This window comes from Dicentrarchus labrax, unplaced genomic scaffold, assembly GCF_905237075.1.
Source record: "Dicentrarchus labrax unplaced genomic scaffold, dlabrax2021, whole genome shotgun sequence".
Classification (NCBI taxonomy): Eukaryota; Metazoa; Chordata; class Actinopteri; family Moronidae; genus Dicentrarchus; species Dicentrarchus labrax.
Genome location: NW_026136715.1, coordinates 15,743,232 through 15,769,609, shown reverse-complemented (window position 1 = coordinate 15,769,609; position 26,378 = coordinate 15,743,232). Strand labels below are relative to the sequence as shown.

At 43.3% G+C, this 26,378-nt stretch overlaps 1 protein-coding gene across 3 annotated transcripts in view; it reads left to right on the top strand.

The window, feature by feature from the left end:
* Positions 1–26,364, top strand: part of l1cama (L1 cell adhesion molecule, paralog a) — a 42,051-nt gene extending 15,687 nt beyond the window's left edge. Inside the window, exons 2-29 of one of the 3 annotated variants that reach the window (XM_051424109.1) lie at positions 5,985–6,331; positions 7,502–7,516; positions 9,165–9,267; positions 9,752–9,954; positions 11,007–11,129; positions 11,535–11,705; positions 13,229–13,343; positions 13,710–13,894; positions 14,591–14,722; positions 14,805–14,951; positions 15,045–15,156; positions 15,512–15,672; positions 15,762–15,921; positions 16,212–16,336; positions 16,518–16,619; positions 17,154–17,351; positions 17,438–17,508; positions 17,609–17,834; positions 17,939–18,054; positions 18,466–18,682; positions 19,021–19,143; positions 20,283–20,459; positions 20,552–20,665; positions 21,137–21,286; positions 21,699–21,830; positions 22,751–22,823; positions 22,985–22,996; positions 23,429–26,364. In XM_051424109.1, coding sequence (XP_051280069.1) covers positions 6,205–6,331; positions 7,502–7,516; positions 9,165–9,267; positions 9,752–9,954; positions 11,007–11,129; positions 11,535–11,705; positions 13,229–13,343; positions 13,710–13,894; positions 14,591–14,722; positions 14,805–14,951; positions 15,045–15,156; positions 15,512–15,672; positions 15,762–15,921; positions 16,212–16,336; positions 16,518–16,619; positions 17,154–17,351; positions 17,438–17,508; positions 17,609–17,834; positions 17,939–18,054; positions 18,466–18,682; positions 19,021–19,143; positions 20,283–20,459; positions 20,552–20,665; positions 21,137–21,286; positions 21,699–21,830; positions 22,751–22,823; positions 22,985–22,996; positions 23,429–23,690 — 3,852 coding nt within the window. In that variant the 5' untranslated portion in view covers positions 5,985–6,204 and the 3' untranslated portion in view covers positions 23,691–26,364. The remainder of the gene's footprint in view (positions 1–5,984; positions 6,332–7,501; positions 7,517–9,164; positions 9,268–9,751; positions 9,955–11,006; positions 11,130–11,534; positions 11,706–13,228; positions 13,344–13,709; positions 13,895–14,590; positions 14,723–14,804; positions 14,952–15,044; positions 15,157–15,511; positions 15,673–15,761; positions 15,922–16,211; positions 16,337–16,517; positions 16,620–17,153; positions 17,352–17,437; positions 17,509–17,608; positions 17,835–17,938; positions 18,055–18,465; positions 18,683–19,020; positions 19,144–20,282; positions 20,460–20,551; positions 20,666–21,136; positions 21,287–21,698; positions 21,831–22,750; positions 22,824–22,984; positions 22,997–23,428) is intronic. The other 2 variants (XM_051424111.1, XM_051424110.1) reach the window with 2 other exon arrangements.
* The last annotated feature ends 14 nt before the right edge of the window (positions 26,365–26,378 follow it).

The window sequence follows — 26,378 nt, the reverse complement described above, 5'->3', positions numbered from 1 at the left end:
CTCCGTCTGCAAGACTGGCTCCATTAGCTGACAAGAGAGATTAGCTGACCTGCTGACACACAGGCTGATCTTTACTGATACACAAAGCAACACACATGGACGCACATGCACACAGACACACACATATACAGGTTATCTGATACACTATTACATTAGGGTAACACCCCTGTTTTTGATCGTTACAGAGCTTTTACTGGTCAGTGATCCCATAACCAGATCTCTCTCTCTCTCTCTTCACATCTGTCATTTACACTTTTTTACCCATCTTTTCTTCTTGTTGCTTTCTCCATCTCACTTCATTCTCTCTTTTCAGTTTCTATTAATTTTTCAGACTTTTTGTTGTTGACTTCACTGTCACCCCACCCTCCAACCCTCCTTTGATCTCCCGCTGGTGTTGCCCTTCTTTCTCTTTGTCAGTTTTCCTTCATCCATCCCTCCTTCCATCCATCCACTTCTCCTATCCATCCCTCACGGATGTCTTAATGAGTCCACTCCCTTCTACTTGAATTATTCACCACTTCTTTTATTCTACCATTCCCATTGTGTCTTAAGGGGAAAAACATCAATAAATAAATCACTTCAAAGGTAGCTGGTTTTGCAATAGGAGGGATGACTGCTTGAGTGTTTATTTGTGTACAAAGGAGAGAGCGGGAGAGGAAAGATTTGTTGAGGACTTTGTGAATTTTGTACTTGTGTTTTGTACTTTAACTTTCAGTTGGATAAGTCTGTGAATAATTTTTTCTTATAAATCTTTGAGTAACTTCAACACTTTCTGCCAAATGTGTTTTGTGTCTGTTTAAGTAGGCTATGTGCGCATAGTATAGATGTGAAGAAATGTAGTATTTGTACTTACACATGAATGTGTGTGTGTTTGAGGGATGGCCTGTCTGTGTGCGCCAGCAAATGAGTGAGCATGTGCACGTGTGTGCGCATATGTAAGTGATACTGAAAACCTGTTAGTGTCCATGTGTGTGAATAACTGAATTTGTACGTACAAGGGGGGATGCTATGTGGAGACCCTGTTGTCATGGCAACCAGGATGGAGAGAGAGAGAGAGAGATAGAAAGAGAGAGAGTGGGCGGTTGCCCTTACGGCTCCTCTGACAACCTTTATTTTCTCCAGCTTTGTGTCACTCCAATATTAACCCCTAACCCTTGACAGAACGAATGGGGGTGGGTAAGGTGGGGTCTTCGAAAGAGGTGTAGGCGTTTGGAAAATGTAGGAAATATGGCGTGCATTCTATCACTGCATTTGACACTGGTGGGAGTAGCTAATGGCCAAGCTTATGCTAATAGTTGTATTGATAAATGTGCTGTCTGTGTATCCTGATTCCAGATAAGCTGTGGGTTTGCAGCCTTTTTCCGCTGGTAAATTTCCATTTGGAGTTGACCATGGATCATCGGTCTTGAAACACATGTTACTTGGCCTTTTAAACAAAGAGTATACTGGCATGAGAGCGATATTGGTTTCACACTGTGCTGTAGTAAAGCTCCTTTTCCATTAAAGTTGCATATATTGAATTAATCAGCCATGTTGCCTATTGTTCAAGCCAGAGTGCTACCGCAGCAGTTTATTAAATTGATGGAAAGAGAAGGTGTTGAATAGAGAAAGAAGAGAAGGAGAGAGGAGGAGGGACCAGGAAATGTACTGTGAAAAGTGATCGAGGGGAATTGAAGAAAGCTTTTAGTGTCAGCTACCAGGGGGGCTGAGAGAGGAGAAGGAGAAGACTGATAAAAAGATGACAGGAAAATGGGCACTCATCGTTCTTGGACAGTTCCTATTATAAGGCTCGGCTCCTAAGTTGAAACACTTTGAGAAAACATGAGTAAAGCTTGTAAGAAATGCAATCTTCACTGCGACGAATGATGAGAGACATGTCTGTGTCGTGAACCAAAATGTGGAGCGGAGCGTAAACGGGTATCCAGTATTATTTCACATGATTTGTGGTATTTTTCTGCCGTAGCGACAAAGTGGGTTCGAGACTTGTCTCACTGCAACAGGCTCATGCATTAAGTATGACCCTGCCAGAGAGAGGAAGAGGGGAGGAGGGAGTGAAAGAAAGAGTCAGACAGCCACACCAAAGACACCAGGTATAGATGGACAGCATCAGTCTGGAACCAAACCAAATGTATGGCGTGGGGTGCAAATGAATTATGAATTTGGGTGAATTTAGGGCAAATTGTGCCGACAGGAAGGGGATTTCTATGAATAATTCACTCTGTAGGGGGCCTGATCATCTACCTCCCACCAGCATCACCTTGTTTCTCAGACCCCCCTCCTCAATTTGACTATCTGTTGACCCTTACAATCTCTCAGTGCCTTCCCCGCCATAATGCCTTTCAGTCCATTTGTCTTACTGAGTACTCTCTTGTTTATGTCTAAATCACTCCATCATTCCTCTGTCCTTCCCTCCGTCCGTCTCTTTTCAGCCTGATGTTTCAGCAGACAGACGAACCCTGGGGGAAGAGTAGAGGGTAAAGGGGGGCATGTATTCATTTATTTTTCTCCCCCTTCTTTCTTCCGTCCTGCATCCTCTCCCCCTACACATCTTCACAGCTGGAGGTTGTTAATATTTAAAAGCAAGGCATGACAGGACACAGGGCCTGCACACATGTTTGAACATGCACACACAGACACACACACACACACATACACACATAGAGCACATCAAGTAGAGCACATCTGATCAAAGTGCAGATAAGCACATTCAGAACTGATAATTGCATGACTCACTGTGTTGAGAGAAAATATACCGGGCTACATTCATCAACGCAGCAGCTCCTCACACGGGTACGTGAGGATATGAAGCAAACAGTAAAAGTCTCTCATGTGTATGTGGGTGGTTGGCACGATGGGGATAAGAATATGCGAGAAACTCAGAATATGATTTGACTCTTGAGATTTGATCTTGTGTGTGTTGCCCCCCTCCTCCACAGAGAGCCTATTCAGCACTGAAAAGTCCTTGGCAACGCCCAACATGTCTACTTAATCCTAATTACTACATTTTGCAGAGCATGGAAGGGTGCAATTTTCTATCTAATGGATGACAAGGGGGGTACACAACACAATGGTGTGCATAAATTAAATTCTGCTAATGATAGCAACACTAACAGCGTAATACAAAATGTTTATGTTATTCGTGTTTTTGTAAGCAAAACGCCTCAAAGCAGAAATTCATGAATAATTGAAGGAGTTGCAAAATTGCAACTCCTTCTTGGTCGATTTGGCTCGTTTGATACATGGCCTGTTGCGGCTAATTTTCTGCAGTTAGGCTTTCTTGTGGAAAAAAAAAGAATCGACCACGCCCTCAAATCTCAACACAGCTCTGCACTCTACAATCTCCGTGTGATTGAACGACTTCTGATGGCACCCGTTGACATCCCAGCGGTGATAATAGTTTTTAAAAGCACTCAGGAACACTGTGACGGGTCATCTGAGTCCAGCTGCAAGCAGCCATCCCAGGAGTGACCTTTGACCCTGTCCAATGAAGCAGGTAACAGGGCTGGGATTGGATCTCTGACAGCTGCACAGCGGACACCCTGAAGAAGTGAAATCAGGCATCTGCTTCGATGTCAGTGTCTCTCACCCCTGTGATAATGGAGCGCCATGAGGCTCCATGTCGTGCACACAGCTTGGAAGTGTGTCCATATGTGTGTGTGTGGGTGTATATGTGCATTTGCGTGTTAGTGTGTCGGGCCACATCAGTCTGTGCTATCAGCATGTTTGTGGTGTCTGGCTTAGCCTCATTACATGGAAACCTTCCATACCACTTCTCTCTCCCTCTCTCTTTCTGTCTGTCTCAGCCTCTCTCTCACTCGCAGTCTTTCTTTTACACACCCAACCCATTATAGTGTTCCCCTTTACTGCTCCTACTCAACATGACTGGAATATTATTTGGCAAGGTCTGCATCCTGACTGAAACCCACTGGACCATGCCCTTTGATTTGTCTGATCTCTTCTGTCAGACCACTCGAGGTGTGTCTATCTGTCTGCCTTCCTTTCTGTCAGTCTATCCATGCATTACAAGCTTCTTTGTATGTCTGTTACTCTCCATGAGTGTGTCTCTGAGCGGGTGTGTGTGTGTGTGTGTGTGTGTGTGTGTGTGTGTGTGTGTGTGTGTGTGTGTGTGTGTGTGTGTGTGTGTGTGTGGTGTGTGCTGGCTTGTGCACATGCAAAACACTCCCTTGGTGAATTGTGATTGGCGGCATGACAAGCTATGGTCCGCCACATCGTTAATCAGCGTCCAGATTTGCTCGGCTCCCCCTCACCGTCTCTTTGGAGGGAACACTGATAGGCAAGCTCCCACCTTAGATCACATTAACGCCACTACTAATACCCCGACCAGCCCCACTTCATTCATCTGCCTCTAATGGCATTTTGGAGAGGCCGGTTTAAGGCCGGATCACTGTAATTGGCTCCTTGTCTCCAGAGAACAACCACCGAAGCCGCTGATAGAAGGACAAAAAAAGAAGAAGCAGAAGAAGAGGAACAAGAGGAAAGTGAACAACAATGATGCACACTGATTGGAAGAGCTTGCACACATGTGTGTGTATGCAAGTGGATGGATAGGATTAGTGTCACAGCTGTCACCCTTTGTCATCTCTCCTCCTCCCCTCCTTACCCATCCATCCGCTCCTCCCATTACCTCTCACCCTCCCTCCTTCACTATGCCGCTCTCCTCCTTCACCTCCGCCTCTCTTTCTCTCCACTGTTCTTCTCTTCAAACTCACTTTTCCTCTTTATCTTCCCCTAAAGTCCTCCACCCACTTCACCCCTCCTTTCTCTCCCTCTTTATGTGCTTGTTTTGCCATTCTTCTGACAAGGCAAGTAAGTTAGTGTAATGGCTCATTTAATCCTAACGCTGTTAGCTTAAACTGCCTTATTAAGGGCTCAGCTCTTGTTTGGTCTTTAATTTAATCTAATTTGGCTCTGCTGATGTAGATAAATCCCACATTATTGTTTCTCTTTCTAAGATATTGTTCAATACATTGTTCTCAAAGTGAAGTGGAATTATCCACAGTAATTAACTGGCCAGCCATTACACACTAGAAAATGAACAATAATCACCTCTCCATCCTCTTCTCACCCTCCACTCTTCTCAGTCATCTTCATCTCCTCTCCTCTCCGACCTTCCTCTCCTCTCCAAGGTCACCCATCACTCCGCTGTGGCATTGCCAACAAACAGTGCCGTTCGGAGCCAAGACTCTTTCAATCAGGCTGCCATTACTGCAGAGCTGCCAAATAAGCAACCTCTTTCTATTATCGCCATTTTCTTTTGTCACACATGTACGTCTTAATCATGGTGTGCTATAACAGTTCTTTGTGTGTGATACTGAGTAGTGTAAACAGTCAGCGGGCTGCGCCACGTGGTGCCGCGGGGGAGGACAGCCTGCATGTTGTGGTGAGGACCGGATCCAAGGGTACAGATGGAGAACGGATAGACTCCTAGCAGGGGTGGCTTGCCTCACTCACCATGACTGATAGCATCTTTATTGCACACTTATCACAGCGCTATCACCCAAGTACACTACGAACTATTCAGTTTGTGCAGTGCAGCCCTGAGCGGTCAACCTTATTATCAACTATTTGTTTGTCTGTCTTGTGTATTAGCTGATTTGCCACTTCATCAATCTGCATTTGTCTGTCCATTGCCCATCTGGATACTGGGAGGCTCTGTTCAGCTTCTTGTTGTGGTATTCTGTCCATCTGTGCTGCTGACTGGCCTTTCCATATGGGCCACTGGTCATGTAATTAACCAAATGGAGATTTTTTTTGCAGGAACAGGTTCAGTGATAGGCATTGTTGGTGTTTTTTGTTGGGATGTATGACTGTTGAATCTTGATTGGTGTGTTAACTCCATGTCTCAGTCTGTGTATAGGTCTGACCACATGGTGCAGGGTAATTTTTCTCCCATTCTGACACATGGCCCCCTCTGCCCCTCCCTCTCGTTTCTCCTCTTGCCCCCCCCCCCGTTCATCTTTCAGAGAGGAAACCAGCAGGAGGGCGTGGACCTGACCTAAAGAAGGGAAAAAAAAGAGAGAGAAGACAAGAGGGACCAAAGACGTACGACGCAAAGCCGAGGCCTCCTGGAAACATAGCCTCACACTTGCTCTGCACGAGTGTGTGTGTGTGTGAGGTTGCCCTCTGTGCACATTTTACTGTACGCGTGTGTGAGCAGGTGGGACTTTGATGGGACAGTGAGCAATGCCTCACACGCAGCGACAGCAGGTTGGCAGTAGGGGGCAGTGCTCCTCACACCTCCTCCAACTCCTCCTCCTCCTCTCCCTTGCTGCCCAGCCCAGCCAAGCAGCCATAGACATACCCTCCAACTGTGAGTACAGATTCATATTGCACCATTCATAACAATGGTAGCCGAACACTTCCATGAGGTTCAAAGATCTATTTGTTGTGTTAATTACATTGTTGATTCATCAAAGCACACTAATAATGATCTTTCATCATGATTAATTAGTGCAAATGAGCAGAGTGAACAGAGTGTTTCTCTTTCAGTAACCTCAATATTCAGGGTTGGATTGCACTTTTATGCTCGAAATACTACACTGTCTGAGGTTTTTTTGGTCAGGTCTGTGCCTGTGGTGCGTCTAATTACTTTGTAATTGATCCCCTCATACTGCATTGATTAGTCCCACTATTGATCTGGTTGCCTTGGTGCAAACCAGAATCTGATTGGGCAGTAATTTAATCAACAATTGAGTTGTACAACAAAAATCCAGCAAGGTTTTTCCTCACTCGCTCTCATTTCGTCCTCCTCCTCAATGCAATATGTGGGCATTAGAAATATAGCTGAGCTTGTGGCCCTGCAGGGAAATTGATCTTCATCTCCTCTGCTGCTACTGGCCTGCCCACAGAGCTCCAATAGAAGGAGAGAGACAGAAAGAGAGAGAGAGAATATTGTTTCCACTGCTGCTGTTGTTGTTCACTCTTTATCTAAGACTATTGCAGTGAGTCACAGCCCTTCACCACCCACACAGATTTAAAAACCTGTGTACAAACAAGCAATTGCACACACGTGCTCTCACACAAACGCATAACTTACAAATGTTAATGAGATGCAGTAAATCGCCCAATCTAATCCCTGAAGGGGCGAGATGACACAGGGGTGAGAGGGCCGAGGGGCATGAAGGAAGGAGCAGGTCAAAGATTTAAAAGGTCAAGGTGTCCCCTGCCTTTCAATTAGTGAGCCTCTGCCATGTCAATGAGTGTCACTGAGGCAGTGATGGGGATCAATAAAGGAGATGCGTTCAAATCTGTGTCAAGGAGGCAGAGGTTAAAAGCTACGCTCCATTACAGGAGACATTACACTGCTTTATTGTCCATGTATCATAATTGTTGTATTATAACTGTATATCTATCTATCTCTCTCTCTTTCTTTGTCAGCCTGTGAGTATATTTAACTAAAATCTCTTTCTCCTTCTTGTTTATTATGACTAAAATATTTTCCCTCATTGCCTTTTCTCTGACCACCACTGTGGACTAACAGACCACATAAGTAATCGTAAGTGCTTTTAACTTTATTGACGTCTACCTGCCCTAATGCAGGCGCTGGCAAAGCTTATTGTAAACACTTTCATTATGCCAAAGCGGTTATTTCCCATCCAGCACACAGTAAAAGTTCTGTTTCCCTGTGCTGCCCTTAGATGAATCTTGGATTAGTGTGCATTTGCAGTGTTATGCCTGTGTGTGTATCAGTGTTTATGTGTTTCAGTGCATGTTGTATGTGAGGATGTGCATGCGTGGTATTGTGAACATGCACCTGTTTTTGTGTGCCTGTTTCTGTATGTGGGTGTGTGTTTAGCCCCGTTGGCTCCCAATAGGTGAGATCCCTGTAGGAGCAGGAAGGAAGAAGTGTGAGGAGCTGCTGTCTGTAAGGACGCAGGGCTGTCAGATCAAAGACACGGGGAAATAAAGAGGAGTTAAAGCACTAAGCACAGGCTCCTCTCCTCCTCCTTTGCCAATAATGGAGCAGCGCCCGCAGCCCGAACTTCAATTTGATCAGCCGAGGAAATGGGCTTATTTCCTCTATCAGTGGGAATTCTTTCATTAAATTCCCTCAGTCTCCTGAACTGCCTTTTTTTTAAATCTCTGTGAATATGCCCCTTGTTTGTTTTTTCCCTTTATCTCTGTCTCCCTTTGCATGTGCTCTCTCTTCACTGCACTTCCATCCATCTTCCCTGTCCGCTCAGCTCTTTATCTCCATCGCCTTCTTCTCAACTACCGCAGCCCCCCCTCCATCCTGTGTCCTCCTTTACCCATTTACCTACATAATGTAAATTCATCTCTGACTCGAGGCTCTGTCTCTTTCCCTTAAAGTCAAATTAAAGACTCTACCAACAAGTATCAAGCTGTGACCTCTATTCCACTGCAAACAGTCAGTGTGTAGCTACTGAAGCTATGTAGTGAAAAAGATTTACATTTCTGTCTATAAGTATTGAAAAGCAAAACATAAAAACATGACATGGGCCATAAAGCATGTGGAAAAATCAAACATGCTGGTTCAATACAGTACTCGACCCAAATCCCAGCATGTTGGTTTTTATGAGTCTGTTATCGAGGCTTTGCTTTATGGTTGTTATGGACAGTGGCGACAGGGGGAGAGAAACCTCTTCTGGTGGTCATTACTTTTTCTCCTTTGAAAATCCCTGCTTCATTTCCCCACAGACGCTTTCCCTTGCTCTCCCTCTTTCTCAGTCTCATCGAGGGAGCTGTGCTGTATATCTCCTTTACACGAACTCGCCCTCTTACATTATCCTATATCAATTTCCTCTCATCTCAGCCCATTTTCTTTGCCTGCTCTCTTCCTATTTTCCTCGGCCTACATTTCATCTCTTTCTCTGGGGAGTTTTTTTAAGTGATATTGACTGAATTTGCTTATCGGCAGCTGTTGAACTATGAAAATGATTGGTATCTGTGTTTTTTCTGTGCTGATGATGTGTGTGTTACACAAGAGTGATGTATGTGTGTATGTCATAGCTAGAGTTATTGCAGCAGCATGCAAAATGAAAGAAGGTCATGTGAAGACTGCAGCAGTGTGTGCATGTGTCTCATGTATGTGCATTTAAACCATATATGTGTGTGCTTTATAATTCTATATTTTTTATATTATGGTATTGTGACAGCAGTAACTCTATTTTGGGTCCTTGCAGTCAAGAGGCCTCCAATGATCACCACACAGCCGGAGTCTGTCACTGTCTTTAGTGTTGAAGACCTCGTCATGACCTGTGAAGCCATCGGCAACCCTTTACCCATGTTAGTCAGCAAACACACACGTCCGCACAAACACATAAAGTCTGAAGATGCTATATTAGTCATGGAGGAGCCTAGCCACCAGTTATCTTTTCAGACAACTGAGAACAGTGACCTTACGTCTCCTTGTTAGGCTGACATCTACATATTAGTATTACACAAGAGCACAGATTCTCCCAGTCAGAGTTCTCATTTCAACCAGGGATAAATGTCATTAAGCCCTCGAGCAATCTTTTCAGAGTGTCTTAGCTGCTCTGAAGTGGAAAACTGCTCCAATTGCCAAGGAAAAGATGAATATCGCAATTACACAGCACAAGCTTATGAGTCCCACTGGGGCATCTAGTGTAAATTTTTCAGTAATTCATTTGTGTCCTCAAATTCACTGACATGTAAGGGCATCTCACATGTGTTAAAAACTGCTTTTTTCAAAGGCAAGGAAATTATTTCCTGTCATTTGTGTTGCTGATTTTTTTTTTCTTTGCTCAAGTTTCCGATGGACAAAGGATGGAGAGGAGTTTGACCCCAGCAGTGACCCAGAGCTGAAGGTTTCCGAGCGCTCTGGCTCATCTGCATTCTACACACTGAGTAATTCTGTGGACACCCTGAGGCAGTACCAAGGCAAATACGTCTGCTACGCATCCAATGAGCTGGGGACAGCCGTCTCTAACGAGGCCATACTCAACACTGATGGTAAGAACAAGCTGATGGCTTATTCATCCCAAAAAAAACACTGACCAGTTATTGAGAAAGGGTCATTCATTTTAAACGTTAGCAATTGAAGGATTCAAATTCTGTCAAGCTCAGTGAGCATTTGGTAATTTGTAATCATTTGAGAGATGAATCACACCCTTGGAAATTGGATCAAACTAACCAAACATCCTCTGATGTGTTTTCAGACAAACTGTATCACATCAGAGGAGCTACATGTCTTTTATAGATGTCAGTTTCAGTGTTAGCGCTCCTGTAAATGCCTTCAAGGTCCAGATTAGATGCGAGCTGTGTTGTTGTTGGTTTTATCAGCAATAACACAGCGATTTACAAAGCTGGGAGTGGAGCCCACGTATAAACATTTTCCTTGCTCTGCTTTATAGAGAGCTCATTTGTTAGCAGATGGAGGCTCACAACCGCGAGCTCCCAGTATACCGCCACCCAGAACATAATTACATGCAATAACATAATAATCAGCATATATTCACACACAGGCACACACACACACACACACACGGCCCCTGGGCAAAAGTAAAGAGCACCTCCGTGTATCCATCCACCTGTGTGACTGACTCTCTCCTGGGCGACCTCCTTCCTTCACAGTTTCCCTGACAACGGTTTCCCCAGAAACGCTCTTGAGTTGATGTCATGTGAAGCACTCTTCAGTAGCTCCTGTGGGGTTATCAACAATGTGCAGAGGGTAGGGGAGGGGAGGGGAGGGGAAGGGAGGGGAGGGGAGGGGAGGGGGGCAGACATATGACAAATCACGTCATTCTACCTCCGCAAGAGAAAAGACAACTAGTTGCCTTCTCTTTTTGTGCTTTTTCGCAAATCCTTTAAGTTCCTCAAATGGGGATTTATAAATACACTCCTTAATCACTGCAATGCGTGTTCAGGCTGACTTGTGCTGAGGATTGCCTGAGGAATTCGTTGCATGACGCAGTAAATGTGTGTACAGGTGGTTGTGTACATGTTTGTGTGTGTATCTAAGTACAAAAACAAGTGTGTGTTTTTCCTCACTTGCCTCCCTTTAGCTCCCCCAACCCAGCAGAAAGAAAAAAAGGTTAGTTTGAAGGCTGAAGAGGGAAACAGTATGGTTCTGAAGTGCAACCCCCCGCAGAGCTCTATGGAGCCTATCATTCACTGGATGGACTGGAGTGAGTACCTTTCCATCTCTCCTTCCATGACATCCTTCCTGTTTCCTCAATACATTTTCCACTTAGACAATCTATCTGTCCTTTTGTTGTCCATTTTTATCACACCATAGAGGGGTAGTTGATTATTTATTTCTGAAACAATCTTTTTCTTTCTGAATGTCCAGAATTTCCTTTCAAGCAGAGTCTATTCTTACCCCCATTCTCTTACATCTCTGTATTATAATTTTTCTATTTCTCTCATCATTGTATCTCTGTGTCTATCACTTCTATTTTCTCTCACTATTTTATTATGTCGTTAAGCTCCTCTTTCAATCTCCCTTGTTTCTCTTTTTTTTTTGCTGCCTCTATCTGTCAACATTTTCTGTCTTGTTCTCTTTCTCATTTCCTCCCTCCCTCTCTCCACAGGGCTACACCATATCCTGCTGAGTGAGCGGGTAGTAGTGGGGAAGGATGGCAACCTCTACTTTGCCTATTTGACAACTGAAGACAGCCGGGATGACTACACCTGCAATGTCCAGTACCTTGCAACTCGAACCATTCTGGCAAAGGAACCCATCACTCTTACTGTCAACCCCTGTGAGTTTTACTCTGGATCAACTGATCTGATCTCAGCTGAACTGAATTCCAGCATCTTCAGGCTAAGACTGCTTTTATTCAGACTTTAAAGAAATAAAGTGTGATGTTACTACCATATGAGGAAGAAAATAAACATTACAGGTGTACAAACCTTTTCCAAAAATGTTATTTCATGGGAGGTGCAGGTCAGTATCAATCACAATGCATGTATTATAATTATTATTATATATTTTCTCACCTATGTCTCTAGATTTCTGTTGCCTCACTAACTAAAACACTGCTAAAAATTCAGCAGCAACATTTCTATCCAGAAACACTTGACAGAACACGCTAAACAGTTTTTAAAGGGACAATTTCTTCCATATAAAATAGTTTAAGTAGTGAAAGGTTAAAGATGTTTAAATTAAAGAGTCTGCAGCTCTGTGAGGCTGCACTTAGGCACAGTGGTGATTAGAGGTAAACGCTAATGACAGCATGCTAACGTGTTCACAATGACAACGCTAACATAATGATGTGTAGCAAGTACAATGTTTACCATCTGTAGCATGTTAGCATGCTGAAATTTGCACTAAACAGAATTGATGATCATTAAACAGATACCAATTTTGACCTGATGATGGCGCTAGGTGAAAGGTCAGAGGATCAGCAAAGTTATTACAATTCATCCTGAGGGCAACATTAATGTCTTTACCAAATTTCATGGCAATCCATCCGATAGCTGTTCAAACATTTTTCTCAAAACTAGAAATGTCAACCTCATGTTAGAGAAAAAGTCATAGGGTAACCAAAGTCATTAGTACTCAATGTCTGGGAATCAGAGATATATGTCCCAATCTTAATCCATTCATACATTGATGAGTAATATCAGTCAGAAAGAAAGTGGTGGATAGACCAACATTGCCATCCCTAGAGCTATGCTGCCAGCATGGCTCAATATATGATATTTGTAATTTGGGTGAACTGAACCTTTAAGATGTAGTTTACACTGTCCTTAATGCGTATATTTAGGTTTATAAATAAAACTGTATATGTCTCTATATCAAATCGGCACATTCAGTGTGATAAATAGTCAGCATGACAATTTGTTGAGAACCACTGAGGCCCCATAGTTAAACCAAAGTCAACTCACCCCTATGTGGTGGCATGTTGTGCTGACCGAAGCAGTACAGTGTCCAGTACACGATCCCAAAGCCAGCAGGGGGGCCATCACCTCCTCAGTCCAGTGGTAATGAGATGCAGCTCACACTGAGATGTGGCTGCCAGCATCTGTGGCCCAACTAGAGGTCAGAAAGATGAGCACATGTTAACATGAGACCTCTCTGTATGTGTGTGTCTAGAAAATCTGTATGATGATGGGTTGTTAGAAAGGGAAAGTCTTCGCCACACGATTCCACACCCTGCATCTTTGTGTGTCTGAGTTACTAAAGTGGCTGCTGTGTCAGCAGCACGGCAATTTGAAAATTACCCATACATATGTATGAATCTTTCTCTCCGTCTTTGTGTTTCCAACTCTCTTTCTCCAGCCAACTCTGTACTGCGGAACAGGAGGCCCCACATGATGAGACCTACTGAAAGCCACAGCACTTACCATGCCCTCAGGGGCCAGACCATTGAGCTTGAGTGCATCGTACAAGGCCTGTGAGTGTCTGTGTGTTCATATGTGCATGTTACTGCCCCCATCATCAAAAACTTGAGCCACTCCTTTTAATCAATCTTACCTGTCTCACATCCATCTCCCCTCCCCTCTTGCTACCTCCTTACACTCCCCTCATTCCATTGTCTATCTTTTGCTTTCTCCTGCCAACTCTGCTTCTGGCTGCCTTCTCATTTTCATACATTTCTTCTCTTTTCACTCTGCATGTCTCTTTTCCCGTCTGTCTGCCTTCTTCATTTTAATGTCACACTGTCAAACAACATTCCTCACGTCTATTTCTCCTCTCTCGGTTTCATTCACCCCTTTGTCTCTTGCGTCTAATGCATCTCCCCCCCTCTCCTTTTCTTCAGCCCAACTCCCAAAGTGTCATGGCTGAGGAAGGACGGCGAGCTGTTTGAATCTCGGACCACTAAAGAAATGTTCAACCGCCGCCTGCGCTTCAGTAATATCTCTGAGAGTGACGGGGGCGAGTACCAGTGTATAGCTGAGAACTCTCAAGGGAAGGCCACACACACTTACTTTGTGACTGTGGAAGGTACGGCACATCTATTATACAATACTATACTATTATACTATATTTACCACATTGCATGTGAAATAAGGATAATTTGAGCATCATGTATTGAGCATCATGTATACAATATAATGTAACTACAAAGTGGAAAATCATCATCATTCATCAATCATGTCATTTTTGTTGTTAGGCCAAGGTTGTAAAAGTACTTCACTACTTAGGGCACTTGGAAGAGTCAGATGAAAATTAACCAGAAGAGATATCAGACTTAGTACTAGTATAGGTCAAACTCCTGCACTACCCATCATGCAACCAGATAGCATCTTTCGTTAGATCCCTGCCGAGTTAATATGCAAATTTTTAAAGCCTTAACAGAAAGCCTGTGCCCTTGTTTTGCAGGCTTTCTGTAAAAAGCTTGTTCTCCAAGCCCAAGCTGACATACCCGGGTTAATTCCCTCTTGATAAAGAGAAGAAGACATTATACAACTGTCACAAGCTGAGCAATACTTGCTGTGACTAGTAAATTGACCTTGATTTGTAAAACTGATGGACTGCGCTTTTAACTTGAATAAAACAGTTTAGTGATCAGTGGCTCCATTTTTGAGACAACTTGTAGGCTGTGACCTATCAGTCTCAACCCATCAGTCTCACTGAGTAACTCAATAACATAATGTTTTGTTTGCACTATGTCTAATTAATATATTTTGCCCCTTGTAGCGTCTCCCTACTGGACCATTGAGCCAGTCAGTCAGTTATATGCCCCAGGTGAGACTGTCAAACTAGACTGCCAGGCAGACGGCATCCCCTCTCCTACCATCAGCTGGACCATAAACGGGATCCCTCTCTCAGGTAAGTGCACAGACCCACCTGTAACTACAAACATCAACACATTACCTTGAATATGCGTGTTGACCATGTGTTTTTTCAACAGCAACCGACAAGGACCCCAGACGTTCTCTGATGCCGAGCGGATCTCTAATACTTGAAGATGTCAACTTTGGAGACACTGCCATCTACCAGTGTCAGGCCTCCAACAAGCATGGAACCATCCTCACCAATGCCAACGTCTATGTCATTGGTGAATGTTTGCTTTGTACATGTCACTGATTAAACAGTTATATGAGTATGTGGTCTGTGTATGTCTCATTTCCCTTTGTGTGCGTTGTTACAGAGCTTCCTCCCCAGATCCTTACTGAGGATGGGAATCAATACACAGTTGCAGAGGGCCAGAAGGCTTCACTGGAGTGTGAAACATTTGGCTCTCCTAAACCTAAAGTCATATGGTGAGGCACATGACCACCTTATTCTGTTCCCTTGTGTTCTGTTGCACTGTATTGTATTGTGTATTCTAGTGTGTCTGAAATATTTTCATATTAACAAATTTCCCAGAGGGGAAATTTTTGCGTAGGTAGCTCGTCATATGCATAAATTAACAAGCAAATGCTGTTACATCTGGGCTGTGAATGTTAGTGTGGTAAGTATCCAACCAGGCTTTGTTCTTTCTGGTGAAATAGGCCAAGTGGTGAATGAACTGGTAAATTCCTCAGCACCTGCAGTAGCTGAAAAGGTTTATTTCTAACTCTGCTTGTCAAGTTTCTAATTTGTCTTTTTGGGTGTGTGTGTGTGTATCTTATCCAGGGAGAGCGACAGCACCTCCTCCCTTCTGGCAGATCCCAGAGTTAACCAACTCACCACCGGGGGGCTTGAGATCTTTAATGTCACCCACAACGACAAGGGCACCTACACTTGCTTTGTACTGAACAGCAACTTGTCTGTCAGTGCCGAACTGGAAGTGCTCAGTGAGTGAGACACTCCCTTAGCAGCTAATGTTATTTGCACCTCATGCAGCTTGTCTCAGCATCGTATGTCTCCTTGCTTTCTCCTCCAGACAGGACAGTGATCCTGTCACCTCCACAGGCTCTGAAGGTGCAGCCTGGAAACACAGCAATCTTCACTTGCCAGTCCCTTGTTGACTCCAAACTCAGCTCTCCATCCATTCAGTGGAAAAAGAACGGCCAGAATCTCTCTGAGTCCCACAGTGATGAAAAGTAAGATTAAATCCTTAACATACAGAATGGACAAAAATTATGATAATGTTAGAAATTACTGACAGGATGATTATTTTATCCATTTTTGTTTTATATGTTTGATTAGTTGTTTTACTCTCCCTTTTCAAAGCCAACCAAGAACAGTGTTTACAAATTAGCTTCTGATCCTTCATACATTGCATCTATTTCCTTTTTTAGAGATGGTGAGGTAGTGAAAAATGTGATAAAAGTTGGTCATGATTGAAAGGAGGAGAAGGATAAGGATAACAATGATGACCATATTTCCTCAGATACACATTTGATGGATCAGACCTGATAATAGCTAATGTGGAACCAGGGGATGAAGGTGTGTACACCTGTCAGGTCATCACTAAGCTGGACTTGGCTGAAGCCAACAGCACCCTCACGTTATGTGGTAAGATCATTGATCACATACTGTATGATCAATTACCAGCATGTGTCTGAATATACAACAGGCCTAGACAATATATGCACAATTGTTCAGATAAATATTTTTTCTCACAATTAGAGAGACCTATTTGTTTAAACTTGCTGTGTGCAGGTAGTTGTGGTAATGATATTATTGTTGACTTTAGATCGTCCAGACCCTCCTGTCCTCCTCCAGATCACTGACCCTAAGCATCGTGCAGTCACCCTCAGCTGGACTCCTGGAGACGACCACAACAGCCCTGTGCTAGGTTCAGTACAGACAAACACACACACACACACACACACACACACACACACACACACACCACTAACACGCACCTGCACACACCTATCTCATGCTTCCTCTGTTTTTCTTCTGTTCAATGCTAAAACTGTTTTATATGGATGGTGATTCTATTTTTGGGTTTTAAGAAAAAAAAAATTCCTGCTGAGATCCTGATGTTTACACTAGAGCCTAAGTGAGAATATGCACTGACACACACACACACACACACACACACACACACACACACACACAAACGCACACATAGAAATACAAACATAGACCTTTTCATCTTGTCTAACTCCAACACTCAGAGCAACAACCCCATATAATTTATCTCCCTCTGGCAAAATGAAAGGCTGCTCTGTTTTTATTACTTGGGCAGGATTATTATTTGATCTTCAGCATCAGACTTGTAAAGCTCAAAGTTTCACTGAGTGTTTATGTTTCCATTGCTTCCTTATTTTTTACCTCCTGTCTTTCCCCATCCCTCCTTGACTCTCTCTCTCTCTCTCTGCAGAGTATGTGATTGAGTTTGAGGACCAAGCTTTGAAGCAGAGGGGCTGGGAAGAGCTGAAGAAAGTAGGAGGAAATAAGAAGCGTGCTAGCCTCACTCTGTGGCCCTACATGTCGTACCGCTTCCGGGTCATTGCCATCAATGATGTGGACAAGAGCGACCCCAGCAAGCCATCTGAAATCCACAACACACCTGCTGAAGGTTAGAGCCAGTGTTTCTTAACCACAAGTTTTTATTCTCAAAATGAATCCCAAACGTCACAACACTGAACTCGTTTTCAATCACAGCTCCAGACAATAACCCTGAAGATGTTAGGAGTGAGTCCACAGACCCAGATACCCTGGTCATCACCTGGGAGGTACAGCTGTTACCTGAATGTGCAATTATCTGAAGCATTATTAGACAAATTAGAAAAAAAGGGGATTGCGCCTTATTGACTGCTGTTCCCGTCACTGCAGGACATGGACAAACGTAACTTTAACGGACCTAACTTCAAGTACCGGGTGCTGTGGAGGCGAGTGGTGGGCAGCGGGCCCAACTGGCACACCAACTACACAACTGCACCACCATTCACGGTCAATGACATTGGCAACTTTTCTGCCTTTGAGATCAAAGTTCAGGCTGTCAATGAGGAAGGGGACGGACCTGAACCAGACCCTGTCATTGGCTACTCAGGAGAAGATTGTAAGATATATTAAAAAATCGGTTGTTAAGCAGTTTTTCAGCAATACCATTTTCTTTCACTGGGAATATTTCAATGTTGTATTCTTTGTCTCATTGTCTCTCAGTTCCATTGGAGGCGCCAATGGATGTTGGTGTTGTACTAATGAACAGCACTACCATCAGGGTGACCTGGGCAGCAGTAGACAAAGAGACGGTCAGAGGACACCTGCTGGGATACAAGGTACTGATCCTGTATCTCTGTTGTTTGGGCTAACATATTCAGATCCTGTGCTCATGAATAATGCATACATTGGGTTTGCAGCAGAGGCAGCCAGATCTTAGCTTGGCAAGGGCCTCAGAGTTCTCTTGAGTTTCAAGGTTGTGAAGAACAAAGTCTTTTTATAAAATTTTAGATGGTCTAACCTTCAAAATGTTTCACACTTCAGTCGCACTGCTTCTCTTTCTCTTGGTTGGGTCTATGATTCATGTTCCATTCAACACCCAAGCTGTACTTAGAAAACACAGTTTTTATGCTGACATAAGAAAATGTCTCTTCAGGTCTGATGACATCACTCAATACAACCATGATATGAAATTAATTAAGCATAAGTGTATGAAAGGTTTAAAATTTGAAATTATTTCTGGGGTCCAGATCTACTTGACCAGAACCGGCTCCAGGGGCCACCACCGAGGCCGGAGGGCCAAGGAGTCAGAGAGCACTGTGGTGGTGGAGACTGGGGCCAACGAAGAGAAGAAGGTGATCAGTGATCTTAGACCGTACTCCCACTATACCCTGGCCGTCACTGTGTTCAACAGCAAGGGAGAGGGACCCCCCTCAGAGCCGCTGTCCTTCAAGACTGAAGAGGGAGGTGAGAATGAGAAAGAGAGAATAAATTGGGGACAGAAGGGTGACAAGGCTGAAGTGGGGGGTGGTGATAGATAAAGTGAGCGAAGATGTTAAATTACAGACGGAGAGAAAGATGGAGCAGGATGGGAGGAGGGGAGGGGTGGATAGTGGGTAACAACAGAGGGATTGACACTGTTCTCCAGGGAATGACTGGATGGAGGGCAGTGAAGAGAAGGAAACTGATGCAGGGATAGATATTATTGAGCAGGCAGATGTTGGGGGAATACAGTAGGTCAAATTAGTATAATTATGCCTTTTAAGCCGAGTGCATTTTAATCAGGCCTGTTGTGTTGCTGCTAGTACCTGGTCCCCCCACGTCCCTGATGCTGGACAGCCCGTCAGAGACAGAAATGACCCTTCACTGGACGCCTCCTGGACAGCCCAATGGAGTCCTCATTGGATATCTACTGCAGTACCAGCAGAGTGAGCATTGTTTACACCCGTACACCTACAAAATAACCAACATTTGATACATTCTGTTTAATAAGTGCTGCATGAAAGACATCAGTAAAAACATCAGTGCGAATGACACCAACCGATAAATTTCCCGCTAAATCTATAACACTAGGGCACCCGGATAGCTCAGTGGGTACAGCTGGCGACCCACGTACCACGGCTGAGTCCTTGCTGCAGCGGCCCAGGGTTCGACTCCGCACTGCGGCCCTTTGCTGCGTGTCATCCCCTCTCTCTTACCCCCTTTCCTGTCTATCTTCAGCTGTCACTATAATAAAGGCAATAAAAGCCCAAAAAATAGACTTAAAAAAAATATATATATATATTAATTCAATTCAATTCAATTTTATTTGTATAGCGCCAATTCATAACAGAAGTTATCTCAGGACACTTTTCAAATAGAGCAGGTCTAGACCGAACTCTTTAACATTAATTACAGAGACCCAACAGTACCACCATGAGCAAGCACTTGGCGACAAGGGCAAGGAAAAACTGCCTGTTAAAAGGCAGAAACCTAGGACAGATCCTCCGGCTCTAGGTGGGTGGTCGTCTGTCTCGACCAGTTGGGGTGAGAGAGAGAGAGAGAGAGAGAGAGAGAGGCAGAGAGAGAGAGAGCGAGAGACAGACAGACAGACAGGTGCACAGCAACAACAGTATTGGCAATGGCAGTCAAGCAGGACCATGGCAGGAGGCTCCACCAGGATCCATGAGAACCTGCGAGACGAGAAAGCACAAGAACTCCGGGGAAGAAGTGGAGTTAGTAACATGCATTAATGGGACATGAATGAGTGCAGAAAGAGAGAGGAAGAGAGTAGCTCAGTGCACCATGGGAAATCCCCCGATAGTCTAGGCCTATAGCAGCATAACTAAGGGATGGTTCAGGACTCACCTTATCCAGCCCTAACTATAAGCTTTATCAAAGAGGAATGTCTTAAGCCTACTCTTGAATGTGGTGAGGGTGTCTGCCTATTATAAATCAATAACACTAGAAATATGTCAGAAGCAAAGCCTCTTAATGATGCTCATCAGTCAGTCACATGTCACCCATAACGATGTGTTGAAGATCATCAAGTAGTGATTGAATGTTTTTTTGGCTGTGCTGTGGTCAGTTGTGGAGAGTGATGACAGCCCCATGCAGGTAGAAACAATAGACGACCCCACAGTCACCCACCTCACCCTGAAGGGCCTGGACCGTCACAGCCACTACCGCTTCTATCTAAGGGGGCGCACTCACGCAGGGGATGGAGAGCCCATCAAGAGAGAGGGTGCCACCATGCTTGATGGAGGTACAAAGCCAATTCTTCTTCATTGCAGATCTAACTCGTAAAGGAACAGGTTGTACTAGATCAAGAATGTGATTATTCTGAATGTCTTGCAGCACCTCCTGCCAACATCACTACATCTGTGGGGGAAAACTCGGTCAACTTCAGCTGGGTGGCCAAGAAGAGACACAGGAATGTTAGCTTCCAGATCTTCTACCTCAACAAAAATGGTACAATATCTACACTAATAAGTGCTTAGAGAAAACCTCATTGCGTTAGTTTCACAATCCTAAACAATGAAAAGGAAAATCAAGGTTCCCTTTCAATTCGTTCAATACAACACATATAGTAAAGGATGTCACGCCCCCACACGTGGCCTGACTGACAGAGTGTGCTATGCATTTTACCGAATGAATCGACTGAAAGGGAACAAAATGTTATGACTATAACTTCGGTTCCCTGACGGAGAGGAAAAAGGTACAACACTTGCTGCCACGTTGTGCAGCTGGACTCGGTAAGAGAGAACTAAAGGTTGTGATGACGGATAGTTATATGTGCGGGCGGGGCTGCACATACATCACTACAAATCACCTGCAGGGGCGTGAAATCCCATAGCCTACTATATGTGTTGTACCTTGTTCTTTTCCTTCAGGGATCAAAAGTTACAGTCATAACATTTCGTTTATGTCATGTCTCCGCAGATGGCGGTAATTGGAAGAAGACGGAGAAGGTGAACTCCTCTCAGTCTTTCTACCAACTCCAGGGCCTGACTCCTGGCTCTCATTATCGTCTACGCTTCTCCTACAGCAACACCACCTTCTGGGAGACTGACATCGACACAGAAGGAACAGGTACTATCAGCATTCTTCCTTCATTCATCCTCATTTCTTTCATCTTTTCTGCTCTCTCCTCTGGGCTTCCCACATCTAAATATAAAGCATGATCCTACTGAGAGTGTTTTGCAGTTCTCTCCACTGCTTGTGAAGTGCTTTCAAAGACTTGTGTTTATCTGAAAAGAGAGCTTGGTTAGCCATATGAAATGATCCATTACTTGTGTTTGTTTGGCATATTGTGCTGTATTCTTTGGTTCCCGAGCGAAATGCCACTCTGTCAGCATGCATAATGCTCTGTCTGTTTTGCTCTAGATTCTTCTCCCTCTTTTATCTTGTTTCTTCTAGCTTTTTCATCCTTCCCACTACTCTTGTACCTTAATGCTGTTTCTCCATTACAAAAAGCATACTCTCTTTTCTTTTCCTTCTGAAGGAGTGACGGAGGTGCAGCCAAGCTTTGCAACACAGGGCTGGTTCATCGGTGTTGTGAGCGCCATTGTGCTGCTGCTGCTGATACTGCTCATTCTCTGCTTTATCAAGAGGAGTAAAGGGGGGAAGTATTCAGGCAAGTTTTGATGAATACAAAATGATTGAGGCCTTGAACAGTACCATATTTATTCCTCCTTCTAAGCCTGTGTGCCATAACAATACAATAGATACCTGCTTTATCAAACTGTACACAAGCTATGATGGTAACACTGGACAGTCTGGAGCAATAAAGCCTTCTCATAAGGAAAATGACAAGAAAAACAAGTCAAGCATTTACAGGAATGCACAGTAAACAAGATTATTCTTACTGGACAGAAGTAAAATAAGATCACACTTGCACAATTCTCTCCAAACAGCTGCCTATATGGTCCCTATAGTGGCTCCAACTCCAAATAATTGGCTTTCAGTTGTCTGCCTTTCTCCCTCGCAGCCTTCGCATCAAACATATAGTGAAACATACCTCTAAGCCTCCACTTCTTTATTATGATGGTAGGGAAGAAGCTCTGCCCTGAAAAGAACTGTGAAATAAAAATCACAAACCACAAGAGAAACTGCAACCTGCAGGCCACTGTCTGGCTGGTCAGAGAAAAGCAACAGCCTTTCATCCCTTTCCACACGAGGGAGAAACAAGTGGCTGGATCGTTTTAAAGTAGACTTGACTGCCTGTGCTTAAAGGATGGACTAATTTAATAATAAATACAGGGCAATTAATTATTTAAATTGTTTTGAATTTTATAGTAATATTCATAGTGGTAGTTATTTTGTTTAAGCCAGATGAGAAATTATATCAAATACAAAACTATAAATCACATAAAGAAACAGATTCTGACAACAGATTGTCCAAATCTTTTTGCTCCACATACACAAACTCCTTTTTTTCACTTGGTGTTATCTTGCTGTGCGACAGAATGTCATTATCGATGTCTGAGACGGTGGCTTAGAGAGAAACATGGTTGAGATCTTCCTGATAATAAAATCCAATAATCTACTCCTCAGTGAAAGATAAAGAAGAGGGTCCGATGGACTCAGAAGCACGGCCTATGAAGGATGAGACTTTTGGAGAGTACAGGTTTGTCATCTGAATGCACATCAAGTGTTACATTATGTTTCTATAGATCCTTTAAATTCAAACTCCTAACACATCCCTGACTCCCTCTGCACTGGCTTTCCTAACCCTTTGTGTTCCTTTCATTGTCCCTTTTCTCCCTAATGCCTGCCCATGCTATGCAGATCCCTAGAAAGGTATGCTGTGCTATCCCAAACCCACTTATTTATTATTCCCTGCCAATGGCTGACTTACCCACTGACTTTCCTGTAACATTTGGTATCATCATAATGTTATGTATTATAAAGGGCTGCAGCGATCGATTAATCTGCCAGTTATTTTCTCTATTAATGATTTGGTTTATAAAGCATTAGTCATCAAAGGTTTTTTTTTGACTAACAATCCAAAAACCCAAAATACTTAGTTTAATAATGTAAGGCGAAGAAAGGCAGCCATTTCTCACATTTGAGTATCTGGAACTCTAACTTTCTAGAAAAATTACGTAAAAGTATCTAGTATTAAAAATCATTGCGGTTCTAGAATTCTAGCATGTAATCAGATCACATGTAATCTTTTACCTTATGATAACTTCTTGCTTTTGACCTGTCCTGTGCTCTCGCATACTGTAGTGACCTTGAGGAGAAACGCACAGCTAGCCAGCCGTCCCTGGGTGAGGAGAGCAAGCTGTGCAGCGAGGACAACCTGGACTTCAACGGCAGCAGTGCCATAACCACAGAGCTCAACATGGATGAGTCTCTGGCCAGCCAGTTCAGTCGGCCCAGCGAGGGGCCGGATGGGCTCCGTGGCATACCCGACAACTCCCCGCTCAACCCCAACACCATCTCCCCAGCCACCAATGGCATGCCCAACTCAGTCACCATCCTCGATTAACCCCCACATATCCACCGCGGACCATCAGACCAAAACATCTCAACACATGTGCCCATACGCTCCTGCTCCCTACTGACTTGCTCTTGATCTGTAGTTTAACGACTAATACACAATCAATATATTGACTATTCAGATGCACCTGGCAGTCATCTGAACGACTGGACTATTTGACCAAAGGAGTGTCCAAAGTAGTGGACAATGTGATACAAGTTTGACTGACCTGAAGATGTCCTTTGACCCCTACCCCCTCCCCCCCCCACCCTCCTCTATCTGTGTGTTTACAGCATATCTTGATGACTAACATTCATTTCTCTCTCTTTCCTCTCTTTTGTTTCTCTACGCAGACAACTGTATAGAAAGATTAAGACAGAATGTTGTACAGGTAGACATATCAGAGGGATTGTAGGTATGGTCCTATAGAGATGCAGAGTAGTGCATTGAAAGAGGACGGAGGAGGATGATGGTAGAGCCTTGTGTGGGGAAACAGACGGCACATGCTGCTGTAAAAAGTCTTGAATCTTAGAAATTTGTCTTACATTCATTATTTCTCACATGATTTTGTATGTCTAATGCCATTTGATGTCTCAGATTGTACTTGCCAGTGACATTTTTTTTTCTTTTGTTATCTTTTATTGATATTATCACTTTTTCATATTGTTTTCTACAATATTTGTTAAACACATAACTTCTCCTCATCGTCATATTTCATAGATCGAATTGTTTTAATTGAAACTAAGTAAAGCCAAGTTTCTTACTATAAATAACATTGGATGCATAAGGGGAACTTGCTGTGAAAATGCTGAGTAGCATCTGGTGTATATAGCTGCATCTACATCTATCTATTTAGCCATAATACAGTATTATAGATATGTACATGCTCCTTATAAGTTCCTGTGCCTGCTGGGTTTGCATAGAGCACCAGATTGATGTCATTACTCTCTCGCCTTCCCACCAGAAGTGTAATGTCATTATTGGAAATGATATTGTAATTTTTCGTGTCGAGACCTATGTGTAGCTTTCTGTATATGTCTTTGTCTCTTTCTACACTGTATTAAAAACATTGTTGTCTCTAATCAACAATCTTTTCATACCTGTCCATCTCATACTACACAAATTGTTTGAGGAGCAGTATTTATGTATATTTACAGATCAGAGAGTGGAGTCTTGTGGGCAGGCACTCTCAAGTTTTATTTTCAGACCCTCATCAATGTAAGTTCATATTGCAGACAGGCGTTATGATTGCCAGTTGATGTATAATAAAGACAAGCAGTTGGTATTTACATCAAACACAGAGAATGTATTCTTTTTAGAGCTGGGCAGACATTGTATTTACATGCTACTGATAAAAAAAAAATCTGACAAGAGTGGTTATGAGACGATCTGGAAGGAGTTTCTTTCCCCCCACAGAATGTAAATACAACCCTTACAGATTGTTTTGATGAACCCAACCATGTTTGATATAAAAATGTGAAAATGTGCAGGTTTGAGGCCACTTAACTTTAAAATGTTGCAAGTTGTCCTTTTTCTTCTTTGTAATATTGCTATGAATTCAAACTTTCTGTTTTTGACTAATGATTGCAGTAAGATTTGGCTGTTTTAGCAAAAATAGTTCATAGTTGAGGAAAAAAAATAAAAAAAGGGAAAAAAATCCACATTGTTCTGTAGATGTTTGCAAACATTTCAAAATCTGAAAATCTAAAAAGTTGTACATTAGTGTCATTTAGTGATAGTAGTTACATTACAATGAAAACTAAGATTGCGTTCATGCCCATAAACATCCAGCAATGCATTGCAGCGCAGTGAATATCTGTGGAGTTTTTGTCTCATGCAGTTATGAGAGGCAGAGATGCAGCGAGCCAGTTTGTGCATACCACAGGGAGTACCTATATGCAACGTTGCTGCCTCAGTTCTCTCTAGTCAAATAAAAGCTTGACTCTGGCCAAACATCACCTGACAGTCCCTGTGGTAAAGAATACGGGATGTCTATAAAGGCTAGTGGCACTGAAAGAGGTGTGTGTAAGCTCCCCTGTTGTTGGTTATTCAGACACACTCAGGACAAATAAAGCTTTTAAAAAAATCTATTTTCATACAGGAGCGGTGAATGACACAAAATATGCCAATATTCTAACTTGACTATCTGCTGCTAAACATCTGTGTTTGTCAGTGTTCGAGGGCAAATGTTAGCTTTGAATGAGGAATGAGTGTACACACACAGATACTCACTAGACTGCCATTCACTCTTTGCTTTTCATGTGTCGAGGGGGGAAGCTGACAACACTGGCCTTTGCTTTTCAACTGCTGTTTTCCCAGCCCTTTTTTTTTTAAATATTCAAAAGATAAAAGCCTAAAAAAGTGAATTGGTTCATTTAGAGAAGCTTCTTCAGAACAGCAGGCAGATTGTAAACAACAATGCCTGAGTGGGGAGGGGAGGGGTGAGGGGAGGAAGGAAGTGTGTGTCACTGCCGGAGTGTAGATGTGCCTCTTTGTGGTGTGTGGGGTGCACAATTAGCACAATGGGACTGATGGTATCCATATGTATCATGGATGAACAACAGGAGTTAGATGGACTTGTACCACATATGGGGCCAATAATTGTAACTGCATTATGAATCTACCACTGTAACTGGACATATGACTGAAAAATAAAGTACGTGGAACAATCTGTATCAAAAAAGGGTTCCTTTTTTG